Raw genomic sequence first — 12885 nt, 5'->3', positions numbered from 1 at the left:
ATTATTATGTAACTTCTTTATACTATTTCCTTCCTCTTGAGGGTCTGTTCTTATGTGTTTTCTGAAGTCAGAGTGATATTGTAGGTGCAGCATCTATGTTTTATAAATGCATTTGAATTTTATTTTGAATTTGAAAAAAATGACATGACTATAAGTAAATACTGGCCATACTTAATCTAATTTTAAACATGACTGTGGAAGATCTAAATGTCCTTTTGAACATTAGCAGCCTAAGGAAACATTAATGATAAAATCCTGTTTTCCATTTGATGAGTATGCCTGTTGGAATTAGGAATATATTAAGAAAGGAACAAGTAATATAAATAGAACACTATTTTAAATGTGCATGCATACATTTTTTCTTTTTATATTTTTGAATTTTATAACTCTCAATTTTCTTGCCATTTAGAACGTTTTTAGGCAGTTTAACCTTACCAAACAAATGTATATTCTTTTCACAATGAGGAGGTAAAAGGAGATCTTAAATAGCCTCACCTAAAATTTTTAAAAATCTTTTCACTAAAGGCAATACTAGTTTAGAGTATTTTCGAATAGAGTATATTGAAATTTCATTCGAGAAATATAATAGAGAAAAATATAATAGAGAGTATAAGCTCAATTGAAAAATATAATAGAGAAAGAAGAGGTAGCTCAGTATAGTAGAGAATTTAGAGGGTTGAAGCCCTGGATTTGAATAATTTCTTAGTCACTCATCAGCTTGGGCAAGTTTCTTAAACCATCAGGTTCTCACTTCTTCTCTTTTGTAAAACGAAGAAGGGTGAATTCAGTGGCCTCTCTTGTATCTCAAAAAATGTACTTTGGTAAAAAGCATTGAAACTCAACTAAGCCAGATTATTTGTCCCCAAAGATTTTAAGAATTTATGAATGGAAAGAGGACAACAAATAGATACAAAATGGAACATATTTCCTAAAAGTTGATGTAGTAATCTATTATCAAGATGACAGTGACTTGGATTTGGACAGTGACAGTGCATTTGGGGGCGGTGAATAACTGTAAGGGAGCAGTGATAGTATGTGACAGAGGGTGCTAAGTAATATTTTTTCTGGAAAGGGGGCAGTAGGCCAAAAACGTTTGGGAACCACTGCATTAGAGAAACAACAGATAGGTGACTATAGCTGGGGAATGGGAAGGAAACAAGCATTTATTAAGTGTCTACTGTGTACCAGGTCCTGTGCTAATTATTATTTCATTTAAGACTTACCAATAACCCTGGGAGGAAAGTACTATTGTTATCCCTATTTTACAATTGAGGAAACTAAGCCAAACAGAATTTAAGCCACTTGTCCAGAGTCACACAACTAATAAGCATCTCGGTCCTGATTTGAATTTAGGTTTCCAGCCCCAGCTATTACTTTCTGTTATACCGCTTCACTGGATTTTAGTTTGAGGGGAGGAATAGCTGACAAGGTTGAAAACATAGGAAGGGAAAAGGGCATAAGTTACTTTAAATACCATGCAAAGGACTTTCTTTATACTTCATCCTGGAGATGATAGGGAGCCAATGGAGCTGATCAAGTAGGAGGTGACATGTTTAGGTCTGTGTTCAGAAAAATAATGGGGGGAGACCTGTTAGGCTGCCTGGCACAATGCAAAGAGCATTGGGTTGAGAGTTAGGAGTAATTTAGGTTTGAGATCTAGGTTTCTGGAACTAGGTGTTTGAATTTGGTTAGGTCTCTGTGGGTTCAGTCTTCTCATTTGCAAAACTGAAGTAGTAATACCCATAGTACTCACCTTCTAGGAAAGCAGTCAGATAAGGTTCCATCTCTAAAGTGATTTTCAAATCTTTTACTGATATGCAAAGAGAAGTTACAATTGTTTCAAGGGCATCATGCAACTTCTTCTAGAGTAGGGGGTTACATGTATCCTGAGCATTTGTTTCTTTCTACTTGTCCTAGTCTCTCCATTTCAGTTTCTATTAGTAATTCTAGTCCCATTTGCTGTTTTTCTCATACTCTAGTATATTTCTTTTTATGATTTCCTTTTCATATAACTTTCCCCCCCTTTTTTCCCTTTCACATTCCACACTGAGGAAGTATGTATGAATGTATATGTATATACACACACACATATATGTAGGAAAGGGAACTGACTTAGAAGGGTGTCTCTAGGATACTTATTGAGATTCCCACCTGACTAAAACTTTTGTATAATGTGACAAATACATTGTATACCAAAGATGAACTTCAAACATTTTTTTACATATGAATACAGTTTTTAGTAATTATTTTCTGACAAAGATGGGCTTCCTAAGAATAGAAGGCGGCAAGACAGTGTTATGTGACCCTCTTTTGTCCTTGTTATCTAATAATTAGAGAGAAGAGCAAAGGAAAGAACACTTATGATCACCCAGCCACCACCCTTTTAGTGGAAAAAATATATGTTCTTGAAATATGTTGACAATAAAGGCTAATAGCACGAACATTTCATTATTTTCTTATTTAAGGTGTGATTAGGTTTCCTTAATCATTTTTCTAGCATCAATTAGGTGGGCTGGAATTGTTGGAAAAGGCTTTATGATATTGGTACTGATATAGTAACTTTAGTCTCTACTGTTGTGGTCTCTCCCACTTAGATTCCCTGATGATCATCTTTCACTCCTTCCACATACCATCAGAGTGATCTTCCTCAAGAATTAGGCTATGTCATTCCCCTGCTGAGAAATTCTCCGTTTGGGGTTAAATTTATAATTGATATAATTATATTATTATTTGATATATCAAAATTATAATTGATAAATGGTCAAAGGGATATGAATTGGCAGTTTTTAAGTGAAGAAAATAAAGCTATCTATAATCATATGGAAAAAACACTAAATCATTGTCGATTAGAGAATTGCACTTTCGAACAACTCGAGTACCATCTCACTCCTATCAGATTGGCCAATATGACAGAAAAAGAAAATAGAAAATGTTGAAGGAGTTTTGGGAAAATTGGGACACTAATGCAGTTGGTGGAATTGTGAATGGATACAACCATTCTGGAGAGCAATTTGGAACTGTGGCCAAAGGGGTTATCAAACATCATACCCTTTAACTCAGCAATATTACTACTAGGTTTGTCTCCCAGAGAGATTAAAAAAAAAAGAAAGAAGACCTATATGTACAAAAACAGTTATAGTAATTCTTTTTGTGGTGGCAAAGAACTAGAAAACGAATGGATACCTATCAATTGGAGAATAGCTGTATGTATGTAGTATATGATTATGATGGAATAGTATTGTGTTTAGAGAAATTATGAGCAGGACATTTTCAGAAAAATCTGGAAGGACTTACCTGAACTAATACAAAGTAAGTGAACAGAACCAGAACGATGTCATACACAGTAACAGCAATAGTGTGTGACATTCAACTGTGATGACAGTTGACTTAGATGACTGACTGGTCATTTAGTGATTTCTCCCTCCTTAAATTATCCTGTAGATTCTTATCTGTTTATATGTTGTAACTCACAGTAGAAGGTAAGTAAACTCCATGATGGCAAGGACTTATTTTTCCCTTTTGTCTATATCTCTCCAGTGCCTAGCACTGTGCCTTCCTCATAGCAGGTGCTTAGTAAATTATTGTTAGAAAGTCAGTAAGGTCAGGAGTGAAGCAAGGATGCATATTTCACCAGTATTATTTAATGCAGTAATTAGAAATGCTAGCAATAGCATTGAGAAGAAAAGGAAATTGAAGTATTCAGACTAGGAAAAGAGGTAACAAAACTATACCTTTTTGCAGACAGTCTGATGGTACATGTGGTAAATCCTAGAGAGTCAACTAAAAATTAGTTTAAACTATCAATAATTTTAGCAAATTATTTTAGCAAAGTAGCAGAATATAAATTCTCATAAATCATTAGCAAAGACCTGTAAGAAGAGATAGAAATAAAAAAAAATAACTATAGACAGAATAAAATACCCTAGGAGTATGCCTGCCAAAACAAACCCAGGAACTATTTAATCACAATGGTAAAATATTTTTTGCAAATAAGGTCAGATTTAGATAACTGGAAAAATATTAATTGTCCATGGGTGTGCAGCACCAGTATAATTAAAATGACAGTCCTATTCAACCTAATATACTTTTTCAATGCCATCCCAATCAAATTAACAAAAATAATTTTATTGAGCTAGGAAAAAATAATAACAAAATTCATTTGGAAGAACAAAAGATAAAGAATGTCAAATGAATTAATGAAAGAACTTATATGCTCTATCTAATATATGTATAGCAGCTCTCTTTGTGGTGGCAAACAACTGGAAATCAAGGGGATGTCCATGAATTGGGCAATGGTTGAATAAATTGTGGTATATGATTGTGATGGAATACTATTGCACCATAAGAAAAGGTGAACAGATTAATTAAAAAAAACTTGGAAAGATCTACATAAAATAATGAAGAGTGAATGGAGTAGAACCAAAACAACATTATGCATAGCTACAGAATTAATATTTGAGGAATGACTTGTGACTGTCCACTTCCAGAAAAAGAACTGAAAAATAGAAACGTAAATACATAATTTTATATACATATTTTCTTTGTTGGGTGATGCCTTCTGTGGGAAGGGAGGAAAGAAGAGTTGAAATACTTGGGAATAAATTCTTTTTTTAAAAAAAGTAAATGATTATTAGGTTAGCTTGGAGTTAGGAATTGAGCTGATCCTTACTAAGACCTTCTGTTATTCTCACATTGATATTCTATAAGTGGAAGTTTCTCTGGAATGAAAAGTGTGAAAATGCAGAGAAAATGAATTCTGAAAGAACATATGTGGGAATACATTTATTGAGACGTAGCTAAGAGGCTTGCCAAGCAATGTAGCAGAGCAGATAAAGTACTACATTTGGAGTAGGGAAGATCCACCTTCAAATTATGTTTCTGATATTTATTTGCTATGTGACCATAGGCCACAGTCAATTAACCTTACTCATTCTGTGCTTGTTTCCTTATGTGGTTATAATAATGCCCATAGTGGGTATCTTGAAGTTGTAAGGCTCAGATGAATTCATTTATCTTAAGTGCTTTGCAAACTCTAAAGTCCTGTATAAGTGCCAGTTATTATTAAGAGTAAGTATGACATAATACATAAAAGGACAAGCCAAGGAATCAGAAAGAACTTGGTTCAATCCCTGTCTCTGACATAACTATGTAACTACGGATGTTTTGCCCCTCACTGCTCCAAAAAAATTCTACAAAACTATAGATGACAAATGAGTTGCAGATTTAGATAAGTGATAAAATCCCCCACACCAGGAATATGAATGAAATTATAGAATTGGATCAAAAAAATTAAAGTGATAATGCTATTCTCTGAATTTTATAAAAGGAAGTTTTTTATACATGCAAATATGTAAAAACTTCCTTTTATAAAAATATGTTTCTAAATTAAGGGTATTACTTCTTACAAAGTAATTCTTTTGCTTTTATGTTGACTTTATGACATTTTTACTCAGTATGAATGGTTAGCCTTTACATGGAACCTGACTATTACTAGTTACAACCAGTCTTAGAAAAGGGCTTGGGACACTAAGAATTCAAGTGATCTGCCTGAGATCACACATGAGGCATTTAGGACCTCTGTTTTTCAAGCTTCAAGGCTGGCTCTGTATTTATTATACTATGCTGCCTTGTACTTGAGATTTAAAATTTTCTGAAAAGACATTACAACATATTATATTATATTTGACTTATATAAAGGAGGGTAATTCAAATTGATTTTTGTGGTTACTTTTTTACAAAAATCAGGGAAAAGTGAGATTCCCTGTCTGTAAGAATATATTATTTTGCTCTTTATGTGTTGATTGCCGTCTTGATGTGTCTGTGATCCTGAAGTGTTTCTAAGTCACTTGAGACAACTATTTTTTTAAAGTCTTTCCTTATTTTATTTCCTAGTCTTTTTATTCTCAGAGAGCAGGTTAGAATAGAAGTGATTTGCTTAATGATTATTCCTTCAGTGTTCCACATAGTAGAAATAATCTGAATTATGACAGTAGTTTCAGCAGTTGTTAGCATTTTGTTAATCTATCTAGAGATGTCTAGGGAACATATGCCATAGGTTATTTTATATTTTATAATTATAAGGGCAAGTACTGGACCTGTGATTTGGTGTAGGGCATGGGCTTTTAAAAGTGTGTGAGAGAGACCCTTTTGGCATTCTATTTGAAGTCTGTGGTCCCTTTCTCAGAATAATGTTTTTAAACAGTTAAAAGAAATGCTAAATTTTATTTAGAGGTTAATGAACTCCTGGGGGAAAAACTCCTTCTACCAATGCAGGTCTGTATCTTCTTTGCAATTTATAATCTTAGAAAGCTGCATGAACAACCGAGAGGACTTTAAGTGACTTGCCTAGAATTGCTAGGCCAGCAGGTGTCAGAGGAAAACTTGATCCTCTGAAGTTTTTTTGGTTTTGAGGCTGGCTCTCTCTATTATGCTATGTTGTGTCTCACAATTATAAGCCTGCTTAATACCGTATATATAGTAAAATCTAACCAAATACCCAGAGACAGATGTATGTGTGTTTACATGACAATTATGTATACATACACACACAGACATCCTGAAAAGTAGAGTTTGTGTATAAATCTATAAATTTAACTTAATAAAAGAATAGATTCCTCAATGGCAAATATATCTCCCTAGATGACTCTGTTAAAGTCAATAATTGCTGCCATGTTGTGCTTAAAATGCATGAAAGTTCCTTGCTGTTTTTTGTTAAGGAGAGACTGTACTTAATCTTTATTTTTTATTATTATTTTTTATCTGTACTCTCCGTGAAGACACTGTCCCTGCCAGAGTGCATCAGTAGCTATTGTACACTTGGAATTTTAGTGGCTTGGGGCATTGAGAAGATAAGGGATTTGTTTATGGTCACAGAGGAAGAAGGAATCAAAACTAGATCTTATTTTTCTGAGTTGAGCTCTCTCCATTAAACCATGTTGCTTTGTTCTATAGAAAAGGGAATTAACCACAACACAGAAAACAATTAAAATGTATAGTCACCTTTGAGTTAATTCAGTTAATTCATGTCTTATTTCCCACAATCACTAGATATAATGAAGTTGGTAATATAATGTTTTACTATCCATTCTACATTATAAATAAATATTATATTGTTTTAAAAATAGGTTCTATATGTATATATGTACACATACATACATACATACATATAAATACAGTGGATAGAGCAGTGGACTTGAGGTCAGGAAAGCCTAAGTTTCTGGCCTGAAACACTTAACTAGTGCATGACTCTGGGCAAGTTGTTTAACTTCCGGTTGGTTCATTTCCCTCATCTGTAAAATGTTCATTAAAAACAGCACCTATCTCCCAGGGTTGTTGTGAGGATCAAATGTAATAATTATTGTAAAGTACTTAGCACAATGCCTGGCAACACAGTAAGTTCTATATAAATGTTACAGCGATTGATTTGAGATGAAAACTTATTCTTAGCAACTTTTCTTTTCTAAAACCTAAACTCATATAATTTTGGCAGCATTTCTACAATGGTAAAAGTCATAAAGTATGTATTATCAGTTCATTTCAAAAAGCATTGAAATTATAGGTCCCATTCCAAGACCCTGCTTGCTTTTTTTTTTTTGGATACCACAGAACAACGATGACTCTGAATTTTCAGCGACTGAAAACCACTGAAAACCCCAGACCTTTTTTCATGGAAGCAACTTGCCAATGATATTTCGTACATCATCTACTTGTACAATTTTTTTTAATCTAACAAATGGATTTTTGTCTTCATCCTTGACTTTACCTGATAACCATTTTTTTGCTCTTCCTTTCTCAAGTGGAAGATTATTCTTTTTGGTAAAGAAAACAGAAACTAAAAGTCAAATAATTCCATTTTCTTTATTATCATTATCATTCTGTCTACAGTCAGTGTTCCTGTCCTATTCTTACCGATCCATCTCAACAAAACTAAAAAGGCCCTTCCTAAGCATTTTTCACAAATCCTAGCTAAATCTGAACTTTAGCCTTCCTTGCAGTTATGTTGCAGAACTATGCTGTTGTCCCTAGTTGACTGTCCTCTCTTCTTTGCCCTTTAAAAATCTGAATTCCTTGGTGAATTCCCTTATCTGTGATTTTTTTTCCTATTCTAACTTAGGGAGCAGTCTTAGTAATTAGGAACAAGGCTAACATTTGAGGTAATTGGCATCTGGGTAGGGGAAGAGAGTGGACAAATTGCTGTAATTTTTTTTCCCATGCCTGCCCTTGTTCTGACCATTTATTACCTTGGGAATTAGAAAAGACAAAATGTAGGTGAAAGTAGAGCAGTTGGTTCTTGTTCAGAAATGAGGGAACAGAATTAAGGCCACTTTGTTCACTGTTCTGTGGCTTTCTCTCTGCAAAGACAAAAGTGATAAGAACAATGGGTACTTATATTAGAATATTAAAACACATAAAAGATAATTTTGATGCAGAGCAGTGGCTGCTCAGAGCATAAGGAAAGGCTTTGTGGAGAAGGTGCCACAAGCTGTTTTGAAGCAAACAAAAGATTTTTTTGTAAACTATGGATTAAACAGAAGCTCAGGTATCTAAGGCCTATTTGTTATCATGCAAAAGGTTTTTTTTTTTTTTTTTTTTTTTTTTTTGGTCAGGGCCAGAGCCATCCATAAGTCTACTTGTTAAGTAATGAAAATTGTGGGGTTCTTTGAACCTTCTTATCAACCTTTCCTCTAAGATAACTAGGCAGTGTTTCATTTTTGCTCTCCACTAATCACTGCTGAAATATTATGGGATGCTTTAATTCATAGCTTATGCTTGATACCTACCCAGGAGCATTGCTCAACTTCTTTTAAAGATGTAATATTGAAAACAAGAAAAATATTCAAGACAAATTAAAGTATGAATAAATTATTAACAATAGGTAATGAAGGGGGAAAATAATTAATACAGAGTAGCCAGGTTCTTAGATGAACAAAATAGTAAAATTGGAAATCTTAATAAGTTATGGTTTAAATAATAATAATAGCTAACATTTCTAGTGCCTACTATGTGCCAGGTGCTGTGCTAAGTGCTTCATAATGATATGAATTGACACTTCTAATAACCCTGGAAGGTAAGTGCTATTATTATCCCCATTTCATAGATAAAGAAACCAAAGCAAACAAAATAAATGATTTTTTCAGTGTCGAATTTGAACTCTGTTGTTCCTGACTCCAAGCCTGATTGATGTTCTATCCATGGTGCATTGTGATATATAAAATAAAAATGAACCTTTAAAATTGGGTTAAAAGGTACATGTTTGTTTAAAAAAAGTTTTCTATTTCCTTAGGATATTCAGACTTCTCAGAGATTTCTCCATTACAATTTATACATAAAAACAGGAAAGCAATATTTTATTGTTGATAGGGTTAAAGAAATGCCCAAATGTCTTTAATAATTAAGAGTAAAATGCATGAAATGTTCATCTTTATGGTGGGTGATAATGCCTATACTGTTGAAATCAAGTCAGAGTATCAAAAGAAAGTAGAACTTCAAAAAAAAAAGTAAGTCTAGGAATTTAAAGAATCTTTTTTTGTTGTTTTTGTTTCAGATTTAATTCCTATCCTTTGTGGTTTATTTTTAGTTAGGAGGACTGCTGTGGAAGATGGAATGCCTCTGTTTCCAGGCCTGTGTTTTCAAGCTGGCCAAATGGAACCTCGACCTTCTGATCTATGGTGAAATGTTTCAAGGATCCTTGTGTCTTGGGTTGGATTTCTGAATCCAGTCATGGTCATCTCGGCAGTGCTGACAGCTGCCCATCCTGGGACAGCAAACACAACTTTTGTTATTTATGAAAACGCCTATGTTAATTTTACCACCCCTCAACCTGTCCTTTATGGGGGCGTAGATTCACCCCTGAGGCATGGTTCGGACACCACGGCCACCACGGAGACCACTTCTTTGACGGCCAACGGTACGTCAGCTTCCTCAACGTCAGACGCTTTTAAGAGCCTGAGCTTGCCTCTGCAGATCATTCTTTCTGCCATAATGATATTTATTTTGCTGGTTTCTTTTCTCGGGAACTTTGTCGTCTGCCTTATGGTCTACCAGAAGGCTGCCATGCGTTCTGCCATTAACATCCTGCTGGCCAGCTTGGCGTTTGCAGACATGCTGCTGGCGGTGCTGAACATGCCCTTCGCCCTGGTGACTATCCTCACGACTCAGTGGATTTTTGGGAAGGTCTTCTGCAGGGTGTCAGCGATGTTCTTTTGGCTCTTTGTTATAGAGGGAGTCGCTATCCTGCTCATCATCAGCATCGACAGGTTCCTGATTATAGTGCAGAGGCAGGATAAGCTGAACCCGTACCGAGCCAAGATGCTCATCGCCGTATCTTGGGCCACTTCGTTTTGCGTGGCATTCCCTTTGGCTGTGGGCAACCCGGATCTGCAGATACCCTCCAGGGCCCCCCAGTGTGTGTTCGGCTATACCACCAACCCAGGCTACCAGGCTTACGTCATTCTGGTGGTTCTCATTTCTTTTTTTATCCCTTTCCTGATGATGCTCTATTCTTTCATGGGCATCCTCAATACCGTGCGGCATAACGCGGTCCGAATTCATAGCTACCCCGAGGGCATCTGCCTCAGCCAAGCCAGCAAGCTGGGCCTCATGAGTCTGCAGAGACCCTTCCAGATGAGCATCGATATGAGCTTTAAGACACGTGCCTTCACCACCATCTTGATCCTCTTTGTCGTCTTCATCGTCTGCTGGGCTCCTTTCACGACGTACAGCCTCGTGGCCACGTTTAACAGCCGCTTCTACTACAAGCACAACTTCTTTGAAATCAGCACCTGGCTACTGTGGCTCTGCTACCTCAAATCTGCTTTAAACCCGCTGATTTACTACTGGAGAATCAAGAAATTTCATGATGCCTGCCTAGACTTAATGCCCAAGTCCTTCAAGTTTTTGCCACAGCTCCCAGGACACACGAAACGACGCATCCGCCCCAGTGCTGTGTATGTGTGTGCAGAGCACCGAACAGTAGTGTGAAATGAGAACTATTGCATGTTTACACATGGGTGGGGGTTTTCTCCCACCTTCTGGTTTCTTTTTTAAAAAATATGGCTTCCTCACCTGCCATAGATATCTATACACACATACATATGTATATATATATGTATATATTCATTCATATATAGGAATACTTGAGTGTATCAGAGAGAAAGAGAGAGGGGAGGGGAATTTGTATGTAGAAGTTGAGAGAAATTATTATTTATTGAATGTACTTTTTGCTACTAGAGATATCTAAGAATGAAGTGATGACAGATGTTACCTCTAGGATTCAAGGGAAACTCACACTTTGGGGGAAAAAAGTTGTGGGTTCTTTTTTTTTATTATTTTTTCTTACCATGTGGATCAGGTTGTGCTCATTTTTCATTGAGCCTCTACTTTGCATTGAATTGTAGGTGTGTTGTTGCTGCTAAGGTATTCTTAGTTGAGTTTTGCATGTTTATCCCCCCACCCCCACCCCCAGGAAGACACTGCTGCTTTTTGCCATTGCATTGGAGCCAAAAGTTTTGCATTCTTCAGTGGAAAAATGTCAACTATTTAATTATTATTATTAAAAATAATGACTAAGTTGTTATTAATGGTAATAATAAAATTCTAGGGGTTGTGACATTTGAAAAGTCATTAATATTTACTTTGGTGCACTTTATGAAACAGTTATAAACTGAAATTCAGCTGATGTTTTGGGCCACACATTTTCTTCAGAGTTATTTTTACATGTGGCTTATTTTATTTTAGTGTAGTGTTAGTAAAAAAAATGCTTTTCTTTATTCTAGGCATAGAGTTTCTTTACTCTTTACTCCGCATTCTTGGTTTTATTGATTGGAACTATTAAAGGTTAAATTCAGCAGTATTTCTGTTCTAGTAGAGGTCAGAAGGGCAGAACTGAGGACAGTGGAAAGCCAAAGATTCTTATGATAGGAAATAAGCATAGGGATGGGGACTAGACCTCGATTTTGCTAGAGAAATCTTGGATGAAGAAATTCCCTTTTCCAATGTAAGTTGATGCCTTCTCTTTGACATGTAGCCTTAGCCACTTGCTTAGAGCACCAAGATTTAGTGATTTGCCAAGGGTTATCCAGCCAGTATGGGTCAGAGTCAGGATTTGAATGAACTCGAGTCTTCTGGCTCCAAAGCCAACTCTCTGTCCACTGTACCATATTGTCTATAAAAAAATAGGAAATGGTTATCAAGTATGAGAAAGTTGTCTGAGGTCAGAAGGGTTATTTTTAGTGACCACAGAACTGCACATTCTATTCGGGAACAGGGTATGTTACATTTAGTAACCCAGAAGGATTGGAGAGAGATTCAGAGTATCTTTGGCCTTTTATAGAAAACAACCTTTATAGGGGAATGGGGTGTAGAATTGTAGAATTGATAATGCACTAAAAATTGGAAATAATCCTATATGTAAAACTTAATAAAATGACAAGGCCATAAGATGATTTCTTGATTGAGAAAACCAGTTGGGTAACCTTTCCAATGCCTTTTGTACAAGCTTGTGTTTAAGGACCCTTCTGGGCTGTGATTGTAGCAGCTTCCAGGCCTGCCCAGAGATGTAGATTGGGGCAATGTATCAAATGTGTTTAATGCCAACCCCCTAGCAAAGCCAGGATTTAGAGGGATGGGAATTCTCTGAATTGCAGATTTCCCACTAGTAAGTGAAAGTGGGATAGATACCCACTAGAGTAGGAAGGCACTTGAGGTTTTTTTTTTCTATTTGTAATAAAAAATCCACAAAGAGCCTTCCTCCTTTTCCCTTTCCCCCACTTTCTTATTGATTCTTTTTTTAAAATGTATTTTTCCACATTGATCAGGCTGAAAATGCAGGGACTACTCAGGTCCAGTCCCACTACTGATCAGCCTAGGAGCTTTGATGTGCTCCAC

General features: G+C 35.8%; 1 protein-coding gene across 1 annotated transcript; it reads left to right on the top strand.

Moving 5' to 3' along the window:
* The first annotated feature begins 9696 nt into the window (after nt 1-9696).
* Nucleotides 9697-10980, top strand: GPR63 (G protein-coupled receptor 63). The gene has a single exon (XM_044676416.1). The coding sequence runs from the start codon at nt 9721-9723 to the stop codon at nt 10978-10980; it is 1260 nt and encodes a 419-aa protein (XP_044532351.1). The 5' UTR covers nt 9697-9720.
* Nucleotides 10981-12885: the final 1905 nt, after the last annotated feature.

Source organism: Gracilinanus agilis, chromosome 4 (assembly GCF_016433145.1).
Source record: "Gracilinanus agilis isolate LMUSP501 chromosome 4, AgileGrace, whole genome shotgun sequence".
Classification (NCBI taxonomy): domain Eukaryota; kingdom Metazoa; phylum Chordata; class Mammalia; order Didelphimorphia; family Didelphidae; genus Gracilinanus; species Gracilinanus agilis.
The sequence above is the reverse complement of the archived record's forward strand: the minus strand, read 5'-3'. Positions and strand labels throughout refer to the sequence as shown.